At 41.8% G+C, this 22,607-nt stretch overlaps 1 protein-coding gene across 1 annotated transcript in view; it reads right to left on the bottom strand.

Moving 5' to 3' along the window:
• The window catches only part of EPG5 (ectopic P-granules autophagy protein 5 homolog), a 56,637-nt gene that overhangs the window by 29,112 nt on the left and 4,918 nt on the right, over positions 1 to 22,607 (bottom strand). Inside the window, exons 5-20 of the mRNA XM_029962148.1 lie at positions 20,187 to 20,430; positions 19,192 to 19,328; positions 18,490 to 18,597; positions 17,385 to 17,458; positions 14,902 to 15,010; positions 14,481 to 14,595; positions 13,730 to 13,880; positions 12,996 to 13,151; positions 12,477 to 12,634; positions 8,402 to 8,556; positions 7,664 to 7,804; positions 7,298 to 7,462; positions 5,978 to 6,100; positions 3,889 to 4,148; positions 1,510 to 1,650; positions 638 to 782 (exon numbers count right to left, since the gene is read on the bottom strand). Coding sequence (XP_029818008.1) covers positions 638 to 782; positions 1,510 to 1,650; positions 3,889 to 4,148; positions 5,978 to 6,100; positions 7,298 to 7,462; positions 7,664 to 7,804; positions 8,402 to 8,556; positions 12,477 to 12,634; positions 12,996 to 13,151; positions 13,730 to 13,880; positions 14,481 to 14,595; positions 14,902 to 15,010; positions 17,385 to 17,458; positions 18,490 to 18,597; positions 19,192 to 19,328; positions 20,187 to 20,430 — 2,382 coding nt within the window. The remainder of the gene's footprint in view (positions 1 to 637; positions 783 to 1,509; positions 1,651 to 3,888; positions 4,149 to 5,977; positions 6,101 to 7,297; positions 7,463 to 7,663; positions 7,805 to 8,401; positions 8,557 to 12,476; positions 12,635 to 12,995; positions 13,152 to 13,729; positions 13,881 to 14,480; positions 14,596 to 14,901; positions 15,011 to 17,384; positions 17,459 to 18,489; positions 18,598 to 19,191; positions 19,329 to 20,186; positions 20,431 to 22,607) is intronic.

The raw sequence follows: 22,607 nt of genomic DNA, 5'->3' as shown, positions 1-22,607 counted from the left end.
GCAGAGCATCTTGTGCAAGCAGCAAAAACAGGCATAAAAGCCTTAAGCAGGACCCCTGTGACCTGGAGGCATAAACAGCATCTATTTCTTAAGTGTCACCTGCTGTTCCTGTAAAAGGACTTCCCAGAGTAGGTCTGTTTCCCTTACCCTCCTCTAATGTTAGGTGACCTTGCTCCTTGACCTCTCTGCACTTAAAAAAATACTACTGTTCCCTCACACAGCAACATTTTTTTCATCCCACAGCCCCAAACGAATGGCCAAAAGCAAAGCTTTCAAACATTAATACATTTGCTGCATTCCTCGAATAACACAAATAAGAGAGTAGTGCTGCATATTACATTTCCTTTTTTTGAGCAGGTATGACCTGATATTGGAAAATTAATTTTCCAAGAAGTCTGGAGGGGAAACGTTGTTGTTATGTCCAGTATCAGATGCACTGCCAGATTTAGGCAAGTTTAAGCAGAAGCATTTCAGGAAACCAAACCCAACTGTTTAATGCTGGATGCAGGGCACTCCCTGGCTGCACAACTGCCAAATTCAGTATCCTTTCCAACCTTAAACACCAGCTTGGTCAAAACAGCCTAGTTTTAAATACTGTCCCCCCCACCTTCTTTTTTTTGTAAAATAATCTTCTTACCTGTATCATACTACTGAGCAGCTTAACGTTTTCTCCATAGTTCACACCTGTCAAGTGCTGTGTCACTTTATGGGTAACCTGCTGGGTAACTCCTTGAGGGACTCCACTGTCCAGATGAAGGAACAGTTGGATGTAAGATAAAAACCTAGGGATGTCAACAAACGAAATTAACTCTAAAATATCTTCTGCTACGTAACAAATAGAAGAGCTGTGTCTAGGGAACTTTAAACCAGCTCAACAGCACTGCTGACAGACATATCCAGGGCTTTGAGTCACACCCACAATGCAGATTTATTTGCTCCACTTTAGCCATATAATAGGCACAGTATGAACATTTCATGGCAGACTGTAATTCAAGGCAGCTCATCAGGACTAAATGCAGTCCTTGATCTACATCAGCACCGAAATCTAGCACAGGAGTTGTTTGGGAGACTGTCAAGTGCTCCAAGACAAAGGCACCTCAGTGACCACGTTACAAACTGACCAGGACAGACATCTGAAGTCCAGTACTGGATATACTGTGTCCCTACTGATACTGACAGCTGGTCTTTCTCACTCATCTAACACCACAGCTACTTGAAATACAGCTGCCTGAAGAACACTTCTGTGGCACAGCAGCAGCAACAGCTGTACACGTGGTGTCAGCAGGACACACTTCTACAACTATTTTCTGAACCACAGTCAATGCCAAAAAGTTAGTCAGCACAGAAACCAGATGTACTTCCACCATCATGTTCTCACTGGATGCAAAACTCAGCACAAAGCCACATAAATTTAACAGTTAAGATTAACTTTCATTGCAATTACCATAAATTAAGCAAATAAATATATAAAATAAATAAATAAGTGTATCATGAACATAGAATGCTTACTGTTCATTCTTCAGGAGGTAGTACTGGCAAGAGTAAAACAATGGTAAAATTTTATCCAGCACATGCACCACTGTTCTCAGATGTCTAGACTGGACGAGTACACCCAAAAGAGGGATCCCTTCAGCACAGAACTTCTCAATGCTGTAAGAAAAAAAGTATATAATTAAGAAAAACACATTGACTATCAGTAGAAAGATTAGATGTTGATTTAGTCTCTATAATCTGAGATGTAAACACATTCATAACTTTACACTTCATCTTTGAAAACCTAAACAGTTAAATCCAGAGCTTTTTATTCAGCTATAGGAGCCATTCAACTGCTGACAGACTAGGTAAGTATTTCCTGCCCTTCTGTTGATGTGTCCCATCTTCTGAAAGTCCCTGGAGATGCAGGTCTTCCTTCACATCTCAGTTTAAAGCTCAGTGGTGTTCCCTAACCCAACCAACTCGCCTCCCTGTTCGGGCAAAGGGAGTTTCACATGTTCTGGCTTTGACATCTCCTCAGTTCGGAGGATGGTCTGCACATCTTTCTTCACTACTTGTAGATGGACCTCAGAGGGTTTCCTTACAGCAGGAACTCAGATGGTCGCGGCCAGATGAGATGAATTCTACTCTTAAGTGTCCAGAAAACTCAGTAGCAGCAACTTGTCTGGCACATTGCATTAGTTTTGCTGACTGAGAAAAGGTGCACATTGGAAAAAGATGCAAAACATGAATCCTGTGTCTACTCTGAGGTCATGAAAATGAAATAGTGTATTAAGTCACAAACACACAGTACAGCACTTTGTTTCTTCTGCTCACAAACATAACTGGCTTTGAGGTTTTGCTTGCGATTAATACTTGTGTTAATGTTTACACAGGAGAAGGATATCAAATGGTTTTTTGCAAGGCCAAACCGAGAAGGTACAGGGGGACAAACTAAAGAGGTTCTTTGGTTTTTTATTTCACGCTCCAGGTCATGGAAAAATTACCAGCCTCAACCAGAATACCTCCATATCAGTCTCAAATTAATCCAGTGCTTTGAAGTATCTATAATGGCATAATCTTATCATCAGGCTGTGACTTGGAGAAGATAACTCAGACAATTTCTCTTCAAAGAGTAACACAATATTATACACAGAAAACAAGTTAGTGAAAATTCTGAATAACAGATAATTAGAGATCACAAATTCAGAGAAAACAGATCTGGTAAGGACTGATTAAATTTTGTATGTCTCTGTACCTTAATCAGCCCAAAAGCCTTACCTACAAAGAAGCTGACAGCACTGGTTAAGACTGTGTTGAAACACAGTCACAGTTATGAGGTTCAGTTTCAAGGCTATAAGGTTCTTTATTTATCATTCCCAACATGAATGTGTCTTTTGTCCTCACTGTTTTCTGAATGCTGTCCTGCAACTCTGCTAAACAAAATTACCTGTAGAATAGCCCTTTCAGTAAGTGTGGTTAAAAGTTACTCCTGTCCAGAGAAATCTTGTTAACCCCCCAGTTTCAAATGGGGGTTAACAGTACTGTTTCAAATTACTATTTTCACCTTAACATGCAGAAGGCAAAAAATACTATTAGCAAAATAATGGAACTATCGTGTTGTTTGAAAGAAGAATTCAGGAAGAATTTCTTCACAGAAAGGGTTGTCAGGCATTGGAACAGGCTGATCGGGGAGGTGGTGGAGTCATCATCCCCAGAGGTGTTCAAGAAACAACTGGATGTGACACTCAGTGCCATGGTCTAGGTGACATGGTGGTAGTTGGTCAAAGGCTGGACTCGATCTCAGGTGTCTTTTCCAACCTAAATGATTCTGTGATTCTGTCCAACTACAGTCACAGAATCACAGAATAATTAAGGTTGTAAGGGACCTCTGGAAATCCTCTAGTCCAATCCCCCTGCCAAGGTAGGGTCACTTGGAGCATCACACAGGAAGGCATCCAGGTGGGTTTGGGATGTCTCCAGAGAGGGAGACTCCACAACCTCCCTGGGTAGCTGTTCCAGAGCTCTGCTACCCTAAATATAAAGAAGTTATTCCTCATGTTGAGGTGAAACTTCTTGTGTTGTAGTTTATGGCAATTGCACCACATCCTATTGCTGGGTAGAGTCTGGCATCATCCTCTGACACCCGCCTTTGAGATGTTTACGTGCATTAATGAGATCCCCTCTCAGTTTTCTTTAGGCTAACAAGCCCAACTCCCACAGTGTCTCCTCAGAAGAGAGACACTGTCCCCAACAGACTCCTCAATGCCTTGCATCACAAGTCCTTTTTTATTCAAACAGGCATGAAGAACTTTAACAACCCCCCTCTCGACTGAGCAACCAGGGAGGTTGCTCAGTCACTGGGGCCAGTCACTGGGGCCACCCAACCAAGGCAAACACACAAGAAGCACTTACCTGTGCCCCAGGGTGGTCATGGCCAGTGCCAGGTAGCAGCCTATGGGGATGTTTGCTTTCACAGCCTTGAGCAGGGGGTGCAGCGCGACCGACTCGGCCGCGTCGAGTGCGCTGTCGCACACGGGCACGGGCGGCCCGCCCTGCTGCACCCCGCGGTCGTTCCTGTGCAGCTTCAGCCTCAGAATCAAACTCCAAGCCCACTGGTTGAAGGAAGTCTCCGGTGTTTCTCCGTAACGAACAATGCTGGCTAAGTAGGAGACCTGGGACAGAGCAGCAGGAGCAGAAATGAGAGGGAGCACAGCTGAAACAACACAGCACATGTGGCTCCAGTCGGGGACTTGGGGCAGCTCGGATGGGCCTGCTCTTCTATCACAACACTGTGACTCAGGAACTGGCACTAGATGATCTCTGGGGTCCCTTCCAACCCAAACCTTCTATGATTGTATGATCAGACCAGCAGTAGTTATTCTTTAGACACACAATGTAGTTTATCTAAACACTCTGTTCCTATTGCCTTGATTTCCACCTCCTGTCCCTACCCCTCCCATCCTTTTTAGTAAAGGCTGTCAACTTAACACTGTTTGCCTAGATTTCTCCAAGCTGGATGTGGATCTTGAATTGAATTTTGATTTTACTACTGAAAAAAGAAAGCCACACAACAACCTTCCCCAATGTTTACAACGTTTAGGACAGCTAGTGTAAAAAAAGTAGCATATGTCAAAAAAAAAAACAAAAAACAACTAAAACCTAGCAGCCTCTCCTTAGAAAGAAGTCTGTAACGTGGACAGGCAGAGTCTGTGCCACGTACATCTGTCCGTGGTCGTGAAGATCCTGTCTAGATCAGAAAGTATTATAAATCTTGGGGAAAACAAAACATTGTACGTGCTCTGACAGAGTAGTGTAAATTGCAGAGCTGGGAGGCAATGCAGGCATTCCACCCTCTCAGAACGGGGGTACAAAAACCTAAGCACTATTTTCTCTCTAATTCCAGTTACGAGCTCAGGCAAGTCAGGACAGATTCCCCAATACCAGTGGCAGCCAAGGCTGAAACAGGCTTAAAATAGAGAACTCCTCTGGCTGGCACAAAACAACAAACCATGGCCAAGTAGTGCAGAGGGGCAAGTCAGAAAAGAGCAGAGACAACACGGAACATGAAGAGTGTGGGAAGAAAACACGGGGGGGGAAAAGCACGTGGGAGGAGGAAATACTGTACAAGAAATACTGAGAAGACAAAGTACAGCACAATGCTAAAAGCTCTGAATAAATAAATGGAAGCATCTTGGATTGAACAATGAAAATAGGGATTTTTTTTAATCCTGATCTTTCTATCCTTCCATTCCCCTTCTGTAACTTGGAGCCATCCCTTCCTCAGTGACTGATGTGCTGTAAAACCAACGTAACAAACATTTGTGGGGTGTTCAGGTCACACAGCACTGACTGAAAAGCTTCTAAAGGGATTAACATCTGAGTCTTCAAATAAGGTAATACTAAGAGCTGGAATCACAGGGAGGATGTCTCTTCTGCTCCAGTTTGTGACTATTCAACTACAGATCTACATGGGGGTCAAAATTAAAATGACTATTTCAAGAAACATGGAGAGAGAATATTTACAAGGGCCTGGAGTGACAGGACAAGCAGAAATGGCTTCCTACTGACACAGGGTAGGGTTAGATGGGACATTGGGAAGAAATTCTTCCCTGTGAGGGTGGTGAGGCCCTGGCACAGGTTGCCCAGAGAAGCTGTGGCTGCCCCATCCCTGGGAGTGTCCCAGGCCAGGTTGGACAGGGCTTGGAGCAGCCTGGTCTAGTCCTTGCCCGTGGTACAGATGATCTTTAAGGTCCTTTCCAACCCAAACCATTCTATGATTTTATGATTCTCATACAGATGTTCCACATAAGCCTAACAGCTGTTTTCAGATAGCTCTGTGGGTACAGACAATACTGAATGTTGGTATGTTATGGTATTCTAGCAGGATTGAGACAGAACATCTTTTAAAAAAATAAAAGAAAGAAAACAAGGTCTTGACTTGCAGTTCTTCCTGATTATCACCATCCATAAGGTATTCCTTGTAATTCTGAAGAAGGGATACCTGCTTTATGCTTTCAGAAAGCAGCCCAGCATAGGGTTTCTGGGAGAGATATTTCTGATACGCTTCCAGGACCATCAATGCAACTTCAGAATGGACAGCTGGATCCAGATGAAGAGCAGTCTGCTAAATACAGAATCAGAACACAAAACTTTATGTCATTTTAAAAGGTCTCTACAACTGTATCGTTCAGTTGCACTACAGAGAAATAAATCTTAATCTCTTTCTGGCAGTTCAAATTAAATATTACGATATCCAGGCAAAATCTTGCCCATAAGAAAAATCGGCCCAACATTTAAGAATTCTGGGCTCACACTGGGCAAACACAAATAGATAATTTAAAAAAAAAAAAAAAGTTGATCACAATCACTTTGTGCATTTCATGAATTTATAGCAATTAATCCAAAAATCCATAGATGCCATTTTAAATTACGTAACACAGAAACTGGAATTCTTCCCTTTAAAAGCAAACCCAAACCACATCACCATGTTTTTTGTATGAAAACACAGTAATTTCCTCTTATCAACTGCCACATTACAGAACTGTTTTTCTCCATATCAGAAGGCACAGACATGGCCCTGTTAATGCACAGCAAAGATCTCTCTGTTCATTTTCCCTACCTTTTCCCTTTTTCTTCACATGTCATCAAGAAACAGGGAGAAAAAGTCAATATTTTTGTACAAGCATCAACACAGCAAAGACAAGAGTTCAGAATGACCAAATGCCCAGGCTGCAATGCTAAAATGGATTGCAGAACATAGACAACAGGATTTTTTTTCCCCAATCTATTTCTGTTTCTCTCTAAAATAGCATTTACCCTCGAGTGGATCCTGAACTGATGAAGTTCCTCCTATTGGGAGGAACCCAATATATGGACTAATTTCTAATCATTTAAATAATGCTCAGGGTTCTGAAATTTTTCATTTCAATCATTAGTTTTCTTCCATTGTGAAAGCCATACCTGGATACCAGCACGCAAACTACAGCCACACCAGTCTCCTACACACTCCTGGGAAGATTCCTCTATTTCTGCAGCCACAGGTATCTTAATCTTAATCATAAAAACTGTCCTGTCAGCTGTTTCCTCTTGTTTAGAGAGAGGAAACTCTCGCTTAAATGTCTCTTTTAATCTCAGCTACAAGAAAGTAGCGTGAGCAGAACGTTATAAAATTACTGTGAAGTTCCCATCCTGTGCTATTAAGTGCACAGACATTATATAAAGCATGTAATTAACTGTTTTCCAGTTCATTTCTAATCCCAAGTTGAGTAAAGCTTTTGCTCTGAAAAACTGAGGAGTTTTCAAAACTGTTTTCAATACATACCTGCTCCCCAAATCCCCAGTTCAGCCCTTCCAGGATAATGCAGGCAAGCTTATTCTCCACTGTTGTCAGGCTGTAATTTAATAACCAGTCACGAATCAGTGCTATCTCAGATGGAGAAGGCTTCCACAGGTACAATGGCAGCTCTTTAAACAGGTACAAGGAAACCTTTGAGGACAGGAAAAAAAGGATAATCAGGGCTCAACACAATAATCAGCATTATGCTCTTCTGTCTTAAAGACTGGAACAACCAAAAAACCCCACAGACAGGTCTTTACACAATCCATTCATGCCAAGACGTATCTTGTGACACAGTCTGGTTATGGCCTCCAGTTTTAACTGCTTTAAATGATGGACATTGTCACTTACCATCCCAACCTTCTCAATGGTCTCTCTAATTCGATCCAGCAGTATGGAAATAATCTGTGTGTGGATGCTGGCAATGGCTCCCAAGAGTTCTCGGCCAACTTTGGAAAACGTCTCTCTTGTGGAAAGGCTAACATAGGACACCTGGGAATATGAGCAGGAAGAAGTTACTGGTCTTGGCTGACCTTCACTGGCATTGAAATAAAATGTCTTTTGGAAAACACAGAACTGAATTGCTCAACTGGTCATCGTGCACAAAGATTACTCATAAATGCCAATATTAAAATGAAAATGATTGCCCCAAAAGACAAAGAAACTGCTATGTCACAGTGCTAAACACAAAGTCCAAAATTAAGCACAGGACCAACACCACGACACACTAAAAAAATTAGCGCCAAAATCTAGAGACCACAACAGTAAAAACACCACACAAGGAAGTTCAGAGCTACAGGTTAGATCTGCATCAGAAAAATAAAACAACAACACAAAAACCCCCCCATTTTTCTTCATTTGTTTCATTCTGGATTTGTTTACAGAAATGCTGTTCTTTTTCCCAGAAATAAAAACCAAGTCCTTCAGGCCATTTTAATTCAGCGCCAGATTATAAATCTCAGAAGTTGCCCTTTCTTAGTTCCATGGTAGAATAAACAACAGAAGTCAAGAAAGTTCCACACCTTCCACTGTTAGAAAGGGAAAGAGCACTTCCATCCTTCTCCTGAATGGGCCACTAACATCACTCACCTCATATATCTCCAGAACAATGATTTTGACAAAATCCTCATCAACATCAGCCCGTTTGGTTTGTGCCATCTGAGCAAATGTGGTGAGCAGACAGATTTCTTCTGAGCAGTTCATTGACTGGAGATACTTTTCAAAATTTTCGAGGTGCTGTGGGTCTAGGGAAAAAAAAAAACAATCAAGTGAAAGAAACATGATAAAAGAAGTGTTATAGGACAGATATCAACATTTATACACTCACTCACACTCCAGTCCCGGAGAAGGAACCAGTAACAAAGGAATTATAATCACTGGAGTCTTGTAAATTAGTAGCCTCTCTTCAGGAGTGGCTGGAATTCAATTTTTAATATTATTTTAACTATGCCATGTCGGTCATCCACAGGAAGAACTGCTTGAATCTTTCTGCTTTTTAAAAACAGTATCACAGTTTTGGCTTCCATTACATACTAGAGCAATTAATTCCACAGATTAAGCCCATATTATATGAAAGGATTCTAGTTTTAATCAGGACACGGCCAGGAGAAGATTAAAACTCAGTCCACCCAGGCACAGCAGAGAGGTTTTGATCAAGATGAGAGACATTGCCCATTTCACATCCCCTGATCTCAAGCAGCAATAAACTGGGGAGATCATTCTATGACGATTACAAATAAAAATACTGCAAGTATTTTGCCCTGGGCTTAGATTATGCCTAAGAGTTACAAGGAAAAGCGAGACTCAATTTCTCAAATTCAATACAAGAAAAAATACCGGGTGCACTTGTTTGGAGCATATCTCTGAAAACAGAGAACTGAAGCTGCACAGGAAGGAACAGTGAGATGGTGCCAAACACAAATAAATATTCCTTTCCTAAGGTTGGGGGACAACAGGAAGGTAAGGGTACAAGGAAACCTCCACGGGGCTTTAAAATAACTTAAAATTAAATAATTTTAAAATATTTTATTTAAAGTAAAATAATTTTAAATTAAAATAACATATAACAAAATAGAATTTCTGCAGCAAAGCAAGGACTGAAAGCAGCACTTGAGCTGCAAAAAGGTTTGGAGAGTGGTCTGCCTCCTCTGAAGCACAGCATGCCAGTAAGAACTGTTTACAGTGATTTTACCACAGCAGTGGAATATACAGAAAAAGCACTTATTGTGGCACTCAGCTACCCAACCTGTACAGGCACGTGCTCAGCGGGCTTGTGATTAAACACTTGCACTTAAGTTACAGTCTATTTTAAGGGCTTTCAAGAATTTTGCAACTGTACCTCAACCTGAGAAGGTCAGGCTTGTACAGGCAAAGCACCTCATGAACAGCAGGTTGGAGGATTGTGCAATTTAAGGATCAGTTTTTCCATACAGTAAGATAAACTACGCTCCTGGTAGATACAGTAGACACAGAGGAGATGTCTCATCCATCAGCCTCCCTCTCCTAATGTTATACTTCATCCTTATGGCAGAAGTTACAGAGAATTACATTCTCTTGTTTGCAGTTTTTTTAGGGTAATGCAGAAGGACATGAAAAAAATGACTATGCCATTACTGTATCTAAAGGCACAGCACAGTGACCCACAGCGTGGGGAAGGGGTTGTCTGTGGGCTCCTCAAACCCACACCAAGCCATCACCTGAGACTGAAGGATGTGGACAAGGAATAAGGCAAGAAGAGACCCTCCACTTAAATCCTGTCATCTCAGTGGGGCCACCACATTTTCACCACGCACTTGCCAACTGAGCCAATTCTCTTCCCCAGACCACACTACAATTCAAATTCAGAGACACCCTAAAAATCAGTGGCTCCTCAAATCTTGCTACTGGCAGCAGGGAAACTGACCAGAACAGAATCCTATAATACTAGAACTGTCTGGCTTAGAAGAGGCCTTAGGGATCACCTCGTTCCAAACCCTTGCCATTGGTAGGGATGCCACTCACTGGAACAGATGGCCCAGGTCCCCATTTAAGCAGCCTTTGAACACTTCCAGGGCCAGGGCAGCCACAGCCTCCCTGAGCAAGTGCTGTTCATCAGGTTCTCACGGTCATTTGCAATGGAAGCAAAGACAAAACTGTTCATCTTACATTTATAAAACTTAAGAGAACACATGCTTGTAATCACACAGGTCTGAAATATCAAGGAGAAACTACTTGGTCATTGCTTGTCAATGAAAACATGATATCCAAAGCAAGTTTATTATATACTCAAGAATACCTCAAGTAACTGGATTTTCCTTAATTCCCCATGGGGGTATTTTATTATACCTGATATGTCCATAGTCCAGAGGTTGTCCTGGTAAGTTCAGCTCCCTCACAACACTCCATTTCATCAAGCAATTTCTGACTATTCCTTAAAAGCAACTATGCTCCCACCTCTACATATGCAAGCTTAAGCTTCCATCAATTACCCAGGCTTGCTGTAGATTCACCACTCTTTTCTCAAGCTTAATTTGGGAAGGAAAATCAATAAAAAGGTTCTCTCCCAAGGGAATGTTAATGTCACAGTCTTCCAGGGTATTAATTACAGTAAATTAAGCATTATATTGATGTCAGTCAAAAGAAGGTATTTCAGAAGATTAGATGGATTTCACTGAAAGAACTGTTGATATTCCCTGTCTAGACACTGGTGAAAAACAGCATTGTGCTGACATCACCCACTGAGGAGAATGAAGAGGATAAAAATATCCTGCATCAGCATACCAGGGAATTTAAAACAAAAAAAGTTACCTAGAAGCAAAACAATGCCTGAAAAAATAATAATTTTGAAAATAAATCAGTGTTTGTTACTGCAACTCACAGCATCATACTACATTCTCTTTGAGATGCAGTAAAAATTGTACAGCAAAAAGAAAAATAAAGACATTCTACTGAAACAGTGTTACTGTTGCTGTTTTGGCTGTAAAGTGCTAATCAGATCAGCACCTCATCAAGTGCACACAACTACAGCGCTGATACCTCTCTCCCACTCCGTGTAAATTGCCTTAAATGTTAGCTGAGCTTGTACAGAGTCAGGACACTCAGAGACCTCTCAAGATCACCGTTTTCTTCTGCTTCTCCACCAAAACAGTCACCTGGCCTACCACCCAGCTGAAAAGTACAACTGACAAGAATGAGATTTGCTCTCCCACGAGACAGCAAAGAGGCTGTGAAGTAGGGAGTTCCTGCTTTGTTTACCTGTCCCCCTGTCAGTCAAGTCCCGAAATATTTTCCATGAAGGCAGCAGCAAAGGGAAAGTAGCATTCCAGCTGGCCTCTTAATAACTCTGCTACAGCTTAAGCCACCACAGTCACTGTGGAGATCAACACAGGACAGAAGGCAAGAGGAAATAGAAAGAAAAGGTGCCATTTAGGACAAGAAACACATCAAAAGAAGGTTTGAGATAAGGGAAACACATACTTGTGGAAAACTAGCAGATCTCCCACAATGCAAGTTACTGAAGCCAAAACTAGGAGGTTTAGGGGGAGGTGGAAAATGGAAACTCTAAAAAAAAATATTATTTTACTGTCAAGAGCTCAAAAGTCAGCTCACCAAAAAAAAAAACAACCAACAAAAAAACAAACAAACAAACAAAACAAACAAAAAAAACCAAAAAACCAAAAACAGAAAACCAAAACAGAAAACCAAAAACAAACCAAAACAAAACCAAAACAAACAAAAACACAAAATAAACAACAACAAAAAAAAAAAACAAAACAAAACAAAAAAAACCAACAAACAAACCAACCCAACCAAAAGACTACCAAACTAAGTGATACAGAATTCTCTATTTTAGTGTTTAAATCTCGCTCTCCAAATACTCCTGAAGGTCAAGACAGGAAGTGGTACAATAATACAAAAGATGTACCTACTGCATGGCACTCTTGCACCTCTGAAGGAGCCAGAGAGAAAAATAAATGGACAGTAGATCTGAAAATTGCTGTTAAAATAAGAGTCTGGGCAAACAAGTACTGGAAAACCATGAACTGCCCAAGACATTTCTAAGGCCACTGGAGCAGACATGCTGTTGAGGGTGTATTTGACAATGCAACCTGCAAAGAATTAAACCCACAGCTGGTGCAGCAGTAGCTGAATGGATTAGTAGCAGTCCTGTGTGTAGGAATTTTACCTTTGAGCTTTTGCTTGCAGTCAGCAGGTTGCAGAGCAGAGCAGAGCTTTTCCAGGTGCTCGTTCTCAGCACAGTGCATGACAAAGAAGAGCCTCCAAAGCATGTTGCTGGATAGTGTTCCATAAGGCATCTCGGACATGAATAACCAGACTCCCAACCTGTTGGATTTGAAGAGGCAATTAGAAACAGTTTCACCCTGAAAAATCCCAACATTTGAAAAGGAGACCTATGCACACATTTCTGCTATACAACAGAACTGGGAATGTGAGGATGTGTATTAGCACCTCAAATTCTGAGTTAACATCATTCTGAACTGAGTAAGTCCTCAGAGCTTCTGCCAGGTGCTACAATCAATGGCATAATTCCTCCCCATCTTGATGCTACCAATGCACTGAAAAAAATCCTATGTATTTCAGCCTTGTCTAAACCATTTAAGCATTTAAAGCTACTCCAAATCCCAGTTTCAAATATCTAACTCCTCCAAGATGCAGCCAGTATAAATCACATGGGACAACCCACCTTTTGGCCTTCAGAACATGTAGAACAGCCCTAAAAAACAGCTCATCAAACTCCAGTTGCAATTTTTCCAGAGAGTAGGGATGTGCTACTGATCCATATTGTCTGTTGGCACTAACATACTGGGCCCAGTGGTCACTCACATGACAAAGTGTCATCCTACACAGCAGAACAAACAAAGTCAAAGGGGGATCATTAAGTATGTCATCACCACATGAAAACATTGACAAGGCCAACCAGAACAGAGTCTGGTCACAAAAGACATGGCCCTCTGCCTTCCAGAGATTTCTGCAGAAATTCCACTAATATAAAATTTCTGCATTCTCCTTCCTTGGTTTTGCAGGTAAACAATGCAAATTATTCTGTTATACCAAATTAATTTGTGTGTGACCTTCAGAGCCTTAAGATAACTGTACACAAGGAAATGGCAGTACATGCAGAAAGCTCATTCAAGAAAAATTATACTGAGAAAGTTACTGCTCACATAACACAAGAGGAAAAAAGGATTTTGTTACCAATTTAACTGTATTGCCCGTTGAGAACATGCTCCTAGAAGCCGTAGTAAGGGACTGACAGAGATTTAAAAATAAAGAGCAACTTTTAGGTCTTGATTACATTTACTTTGGTTTTTTCGGTTGTTTGATGGTTGGTTCGAGGGGGTTTTTTGGCAGCTCTGAACTTTAAACCGGGCCATACGAAACAGATTGAGTCACATCACAGAGAAAATGTTCTCTTACTTGATGAGATGACCAATTCTCTTCACAAACTGCCGGTACCGTGCTCTGTTAAATGTTTCTAACCCTGTAGACAGAAGTTCCACTAAGGAGTTTGCAAAGGCAAAAATCTTCATCATCTCCTGGGGAGTTGTTTTCTCAGGAAAATAAGCACCTAAGACAAAGACACAAAAATAAGACCAAAAAAGAGTGTTAGTTTTGGTTTTTTAAGTAACTTAAGCAGCACTCAAAGCAACCATTCACCATATGGTTGGCAAATAGTGCATTATTTGCCAGCTTTATAGTGAATTGAAATGTACGTTTTTGTTTATGAAATGAACAATAACACCTGTTAAGTATCAAAGTACAAATAAACTGTGCAGGTTATAAGAGACTTCCAGCAAGAAATTATCTTCATGCACTTGTCCAAAGATCTTGCAAAAAAATCGAGAAAAATCACAGTAAGATTACAGCTAAAAGGCAAGGGGGAAAACAGTTCTGGAAGCACTTTTGGGAGTTAACCACCAACCAGATCCAAACTCAGGGAAAAGATTCCAATGTTGTGCATGCTAGCAATGTTGTCCTTTTTTAATTCATATATACCCTTCCATATATACTTGCATCTCATCTATTTATTTAGCCTGTGAGTTGTTGCTCAGGTTCATTATTACTTCACTCACAGAGCCTCAAAATGCAGCAGCATTCTTGGCAGTGGTAGTCATTAATACAATTAGCACAAGCAAAATTAGGAATAACTCTTTAGCAACTGATTTACCTCCAGACTTAAACCCGAGGAACTGCTGAAAGAGTTCATGGAATGGAAACTGTGACAACAGAGCAATCAAGTCATCTTCTGAAAGCAGAATCCAGCTTGTTTCAGGATCCTCATCCTACAGACAAACACAGGTGCTTTCAGTAGGTTCACAATAAAACCAGTGGTAAAAGTGCTTCACTACTGTATTGATTACAGTTTTGTAAGCAGCAACCCAAACGTTTTGAATTCTATCTGTTAATACCCATTCCAGGAAGCTCCATGCTCTACAGGGATAAAAGCAGAGTAAAACAGAAGTAAATTTCAAATCATGCTTTTTAACTTAAAAAGCCAGTTTTTCTTCATCTGTTTCACACGGATCAATAAGCTTGATCAAAAGTGTAAAAGGAAAAAAAGAGAAACAAAAGTAAGTCATCTGCTGTACCTCTTCTCCTCCTTCGTCTACAAGGGTCCAGTTCCCAGATTCCTTCCCAGACGAAGAGGAACTTTTCCTCTCACTTGGTTTCATATGGCACATGAAGTCCACACGATTTCTGGTTTAAAGTGAAAAATCAAGTGTAAAAAAATATAGAGAATCAAAAACTCTGAAACATCTTAAGTTAAGAGAAGATATTGGAAAAAAAAAACCAAAAACCAGATACAAGAAGGAGAAACTAACAAGTGCAGCAGGAAGCTGCCCAGGCAGAAAAGACCCTGTGGGTGCTGGTGGCAGTGGCTGGACATGAGCCCAGGTGTGCCCAGGGGGGTAAGAGGCCAATGGCCCCGTGGTGTGGCAGCAGGGCCAGGGCAGTGCCCTCCCTGTGCTGGCACTGCTGAGGCACCTCCAGTGCTGGGGCAGTTCTGGGCCCTCAGACAAGAGAGACACTGAGGGGCTGGAGCGTGTGCAGGGAAGGGAACGGAGCTGGGGAAGGGTCTGGAGCAGCAGGAGGGGCTGAGGGAGCTGGGGGGGCTCATCCTGGAGAAAAGGAGGCTCAGGGGGGACCTTCTGGCTCTGCAACTCCCTGACAGGAGGGGGGAGTTGGGGGGGATCAGGCTCTGCTCCCAAATTACAAGTGAAAGAATAAGAAATGGCCTCGAGTTGCAACAAGGGAGGTTTAGATTTGATATTAGGGAAAATTTCTTCATGGAAAGGGTGATCAGGCACTGCAACAGACTGTCCAGGGCAGTGGCAGAGTCACCATCCCTTCAAGTGTTCAAAAAACATGTGGATGTTGGCACCTGGGACATGGTTTAGCAGCAAACACGGTGGTTCTGGGTTAACAGCTGGACCCAATGATCTTAAAGGTCTTTTCCAACCTGAACAATACTGTGATTGTGAATGACTCTCTGATAATCTGATATCCTCAGAGACTCACACCTTCAGTAAATTATCTTCCAAGTATCCAGGACAACATAAATGGCTCTCAGCCCTGTACAGCAAGGTCATTTAAATATGCAAGAAATATCACTCTTCTTGCGGATGTGTAAGAAAAATGATGTTTAAAAAAAAATTAAAAGAAGAATATCATCTTTCAGAAGAGATACTCTACAACATTTAAGGATAATCACCTGATGAATCAACAGCAAGCAGGATGGTGTAGGCCAGCTCCACACTATAACTTCAAAGCTGGATTAGCTGGACACCACGTACCTTTTCCTAAGACTGGTCCTAGGTAAGCTGAGCTACCACAACTTAAGACCCTCCCTGAAAGAGTTGCCTCAAATCAATCCAGTTTAAGTTCCATGTGTTAGACCACCTTAAGACTGGGATGCTAGTTTTCAGACTGTAATCTGTATAAATCCCTAGCTGTTCAGACAAACCAGCCTAACGTACAGAAAGGTTATATAAAAAGTTAGATGCTACAATTTTAACCTGGAATGTACCAGCAGAACTCTGCAAGCAGTGCCACAGAACTCCAGAGTGGCAGCACCTTCCTGATCTCCTTGAACTTACACACTGATAACATGAATGAATTAAAAATTAAATACAACTTCTAAGATACTGATAAACCAAATTCATACTCATAAACCAAATTCAGAACTCAAACTTGTTCCTGACATGCAGGAGCTGTAACAGACCAGACTCAGCTCCTTTACCAGTAAGTACAGACAATGTGCAGGCTCTGAGTTCTGGTATCAACAGCTGAGAGCATCACCCCAGATACATTAAGTCAGCCCTTGTTCAAAACAGAAGCATCAAAATGCTCTGGCAACACACATCCCACAACCCCTCAGGATACACTGGTTTCCCCAGGCAGCTCTAAAAGGGAAATGTGAAAATAAAACTGTTGAAAATAACAGCCTCCAATAAACAGACTCCATTTAACTCAGGGCCAGACTTTCAAGATCACAATAAAAACCCCAAATACCAGCAATTTGATTCTTTGACCCTAAAATTTGGGCAGTGGGAGACGTAGGTTATACATTTTATCTGAAGCATGTAACAGTTTTCACTAATGACTGATTTCATTAACCAGCTTCTCCAAGCGCCACATATTCCTTCTAGTTAAAAAAAAAAAAAAAAAAAAGGGGGATGAAGAATAAATGAAGAAGCCCAGCCAGTGTTTATACCAGCTTAGCACCTTTACTAAGGGGGTTCTGTTGCAGAGACAGAACAGGCCACCATGCAAAGCCAGATCTATTTCAGAAGTCACAGCAAAAAAATCTGCAGGTCTGTCAGTGTTCACAAGCTGTTTCACAGCTGAAAGCAAGCTGCATCCTACTGTGTACAGCAGGAGAAGGTATTGCCAAGGCTGAATTTTAAGATGAATGAGTAAACAGAGTTTGAATTAAACTGTGACTCTACTTGTGCCTGTTTTTATGACTTTGCCTGCAATGAACTTCCAGAGTTTTTACAAGTAGATTGTGTGTCATGTTTTCTACTCTTAAATAATCAGAACATATTTATAAAAGCATGTTCATACTCACTTGACAGGGGACATAAGCAAGGCAAGAGACTGCATGAAATGAAAGACGCCTGACGGGTTATCCAAGACTTTGATCTGAAATTAAATGCAAAAATCTAAGTAAATCCAAATAAGTAAAACAAAGGGCAAATTAGTTTTAGCAGAGAAATTCACATTTCTCCCTCACATTTTGTTAAGACTGAAACTTATCCATAAAAGACAGCACCCACACACACACTAGAGAAAGTATTGCCATGGAAAAATATTGTGAGTTGTCCAAAAGAAATACTTAAAAAAATTACAGGAGGGGAAAAAAAAAAAAACAAAACCACCGCAAAGAAAGAAAATGCCTCTCTTTGTTCCACATGAAGGTCTGGGCACCAGGGGGAATTCAGACATTGAGCACAGGGGAAGTTGGGATCCTACCATGTTAGGTTAATGATTGGGCTCAATGGTATCAAGATGTTTTTCAAACCTAAATGACTCTATTCAATGCTTTCATTGCACCATTTGCCTTTCCTGTTAGTGCAATTGCAGTCCTTTTCCTCTGGCTAGATTTCCAACATTTTATCCTCTTGGAGGAGCAAATACGTTCTTTGAAAAGAATGCCCCGGAGCCTTTGGATATCTGCACTTCCTCTGATCTATACAAAGGGAACACTTTCCTCTGCCCCTGAAATCAACTAATAAACTTTGCAGTGAAACCAACCTCATTTCCATGTGTAGGATAAAAAAAGTCTGTTCTTCTTCATCCCTTACACATCACAGAGCTGCCTCCAATCTCAATAGTCTCATATACAGCTGTTGCTTCAAGTCTAAATATTCTTTCAATTTCTTGGAGAACAATCCTAAAACCTGGTGCATGAGGCCTTCTGAGGCCCATGGCAAGCCCTTGACTCTCTTTCCTGGAATCTCTCTAGTCAAGAGGGAAGTGTGCTCCCCTGTTAACCTGCACAGGGTTGGGCTATCAGGGCTGAATTCATCCCCTGACAAACCCCTCACCGTCACCACGATTCCACACACATGGAGGGAGTGTCAGTCATCAGGGACTGACTAGGCAGGAGACACTCTCCTCTCTCACCCTCCCCCACTCCCACTTTCTGACAATAAAGAATTAAACATTCACACCTGAATGAATGGACAAGCCCACTCGCTGATCCCAGCTGGACACCGAAGGATGTGGTTGAAGAGGAAGAGATGGTCACCTGGACAGCCAATTCTTTGCAGCACAGAACCCTAATGGGAAGTGTATTGGAATCATGTAAATAATTTCGAAGTTAAATTCTTTATAGTCTTGCTAACTAGAGTAATACTGTTTGTTCATTTCTTTTCCCATGTTTTCTAACAAACCTCAATTTTCAGAGCATGTTACAGGAGAACAATATTTAAAAGTCTGTTTGCTTGGTTTATGAGCCACAAACTGTTTTATTTGGTGTAAAACAATTAATTTTTCTACAACTGCATTAAAAATTATTATTTATTATTATAATTTATTAATTTATTTAGAAATCAGCAATAACATAAGTTTCTCAAACATGACAAGTCTGAATAGTTTTAATTTCAAAATGAGCAAAAGCATAATGAAGTCCAAAATGAGCAGTACTGGCTGCTCAGGTGTCAGTCCTCATTAATGCTGCATGACTTCATCAAACAAGGGAATAAATTCTAAAGATTTGCTAACATATTCTGTCCCTCAAGTAGAACAAACCACACAAAAAAAAAAAAAAATCACTGCCCGTGGGACAGTGGGAGAAGCAACAACACTTTCAGAAATGACTCCTGAATTCATCCCATATGTTGGATCAGATATATCCATGCCTGCTCCCTCACCAGTCTCTGCAGCCACATGAGAAGGTCACTCTGAAACTGAGGATCCTCAATAACTCTGCGAGTGAAGCTGAAGAGGACACTGACACATTCCTTCAAGTGGCTCAAGTCCGAAGAAAGATTCTCTGACTGCTTTGAAACTGTAAATTAAGAACAGAATTAAAAAGCTTTGACCAGCAAGTAGCAGCACGAGCAGTGGGTTTGGGGCCACATAAAAAACTGCTCTCTGTATCTATAGATACCAAGACATTTCAACACAGCTGCTTGCTAAATCTGTCAGAGAACACTTTACATAGAGTACTTCATTTAAGTAGTTTATAATTAAGCACTGGACACTAATTATAAGACTATACCATGGCTACTTGCACAAAAGGCCTTCCCTCAAGATTAACTTTGTAAGAACCACCATTAACTATACATACAAACAATCTGGGAGGTGGGGTGGAAAGAGAGGAGGACTAAGAAATAAAAATATCTGGGGCAGGAGGAGGAGAAATACTTTAGCCCAAAGATTACATTGGCACAAACTCAAATGAAACACTCAGAATGAAAAACAAAAAGATAATTCTAAGTATTGCAGCCGTAAGATTTCAAATGGCCATCCAAGAGGAGGAAAAATATCCAGCTCATTTTAGAATTGTGAACAATCAGTTTGGAAAAAGAACTCTATTATATATTGCCTTGGACAAGAAAAGATTGGGAGTCTGGGTGTCCCATCCACATGATGTTTCTATACAGTAATCAGTGTCAGTCTGCAGCTCAGACAGAAGTCACTCCCGCATTCAGTTTGCACTCTCCAGGAGAGTAAATTAAGAGAGCTGAAGTATTTTTCCTGTGAGAAAAAAGTTTCACTGACCCCTACATAAGATCAACAGCCTTTTGAATCAGAGGAGGAACACTCCAGCACAGAAATCCCACCACAAGACTCCAAAACTGCAGGTAAACAAGGCGCTGGGTACCCTGACCCCCAGGGAGAGTGGTCCAGACCACCAACACACCTTGTTCTTGCTGCTGAAGGGCCACAGACCTCAGCAGGGACGAGCTGCTGAGCAGCCTGTAAACGTAGGACTCCACTTGGAGCCGGGACAGCACCGAGGTGTACGAGTGCAGGGCCAGGGTCTGGTGCACGTGCTCTGCCTTGGCCTCAAACAGCTTCTTCAGCTCCCCCAACACGCCTTCGTTCAGCTCCACGGTCTGGTAGCGATGGTGACCCGTAACCTTGCACTGGTCTGCACAGACACCCTGAAAGGAGAGCAGGTATTTCATGTGAGAGGTTTTGCCATCCTGTTGAGTCAAGCCTAAAGGAAACTAACTCTGATATAACCCTCTCCTCAACAGATTTCAAAGCTTTCATGAAAGGGGATGCTCCATAAAGGGAAAAGACAAACGTTTGGGAACATCCTTCGCACTTCTCAGAGCTGCTGGTTACCACAGACTCGTATCTTTGACTTCCAAAAAAACTCTGTATACCTCTGTAACTCAGATCTAGAAATGGTCATGAAGTGGCTTTTCTGCAGCACAGAGAGATGTGAACAAAACCAGATGTCTCACTCCCAGTGACTGCATCTGCTTCTCAGTTTATAGATTTTCCACAACTACTTGGATCTGCTATTTTAAAGCTAAAACACGCACTGAAACGAGATATTTTCTAAGCTTCCAGAACCGATAATCTGTAGCAATTCCCCACTGCATGTTTTAAATTTTCAGAAATTAACTGCACTCTTTTTCCCAAACTGAAATCAAAAGCTGAGTCCAATTTTCCTCTGCCCTATCTCCAATTCTTCAGCACAAGAAAACCACAATAGAAAACATTCCCCTTATTCTTTTAATAAATAACATTCCTGTTACTTTTTCAATAAATAACATCCCAGAAAACATTCTTCAGAACCAGCACTTTGGAAACTTAGCTCGAAAGTACCCCTGTGTTTCCTAAATACTAAAATAAGAATTTCAAATTGGTATCAAGGTATTCAATAAATATATAGTGAATCAGGATGGAATAAAGCAAGTAGAAAGCTTAGCCAAGTGTCTGATGACCAGTGGGGATGTAAGAGTGAAGTCAAAATTGTTTTCAGTATAGAAAGTGATCACCACAAAACTGAGAGTCCAGTGAGGTTCAGGGTTATTCCCCAGGAAAAAGGATTCAAAACTGTTCAGTTTCTCAGCTCTGAGGAGCTGCACTCACAGAAACACCAATGAAAGCTACCATGTGCATAGGTATTTAGCACCCTTGGACAATTTGGATGATGTGTTGGCTATAAAGAGTCAGAACAATTTCATTCACTCCCACTGCAATGCTGAGCTCCAAAGACAAGTGACACAGAACAAGTCTGGGGGAAACCTTTTCTGATGTGTGCCCCAAAGAGCTCCATAAATCCCTCCAGTTTGCAGACAAAAATGTGGCAGAGTACCATTAACACCCTGGAAATAGCTAAAGCCACAGCTACACTTACAGAGAAAGTTACTAAAGGTGGATGGACCCCTCACACTCTCTGCTTTGAGCAACAAGGCTGCCCCCGAGCACAACTGGAGCTCCTCTGCAGCTGCCAGCTCTGACAGCAGGAATGACATCAATGGAAACTGTCCCTGCAGGCAGCAGGCCAGATGGGACATCAGTGCTACACTCACTGCACCACATATCCCCCCCCCTCCTGCCTGGAATGCTGTGGTGCAAACTTCACCTGACACCACCGGCAGAACTGGGCACACACACCTCTTTCTGACTGACTGCAGACACCAGACTGACCCCTAGAGGGACCACCAACACACATCCCACCACCTTACACTCATCAGAGGTTAAAAATCAAACAACAAACTGCCTTAAAGTCTCAGCAGGATGATAGTCTAAAACACTGGGGGTCAGTGGTGAGGCAGAAAGCAAAGGCAATAATCTCCGGATGTGGAACTGTTGAAGCAAGTCCAGAGGAGGGCCACAAAATTGGTAAGGGGAAGGGAGCACCTCCCCCACAAAGACAGCTGGAGCTGACAAGAGAAGCTTGTGTGGAGACCTCATAGCAGCCTTCCAGTACCTGAGGGGGGTCTACAAGGAAGCTGGAGAGGGACTCTTCATCAAAAACTGTAGTGATAAGGACAAGGAGTGATGGGTACCAATTGAAAGAGGAGAAATTTAGGTTAGATATTAGGAAGAAACTCTATACTGTGAGGGTGGTGAGACACTGGAACAGACTGCCCAGGGAGGCTGTGGATGCCCCAACTCTGGCAATGCTCACAGCCAGGTAGGGTGAGGCCTTGAGCAACCTGGTCTAGTGGGAGGTGTCCCTGGTCATGGCAGAGGGATTTGGGACTAGATGATCTTCAAGATCCCTTCTAACCCTTAACATTCTGTGATCCTTTTTAGGCAAAACAGCTTAAGCACGATAAACTCGGCGGCAAGTAAAATTAAATTTCCGGAATCACAT

Source organism: Manacus vitellinus, unplaced genomic scaffold (assembly GCF_001715985.3).
Source record: "Manacus vitellinus isolate BGI_N305 unplaced genomic scaffold, ASM171598v3 scaffold_42_pilon, whole genome shotgun sequence".
Lineage (NCBI taxonomy): Eukaryota > Metazoa > Chordata > Aves > Passeriformes > Pipridae > Manacus > Manacus vitellinus.
This window is presented reverse-complemented; position numbering and strand designations above follow the sequence as displayed.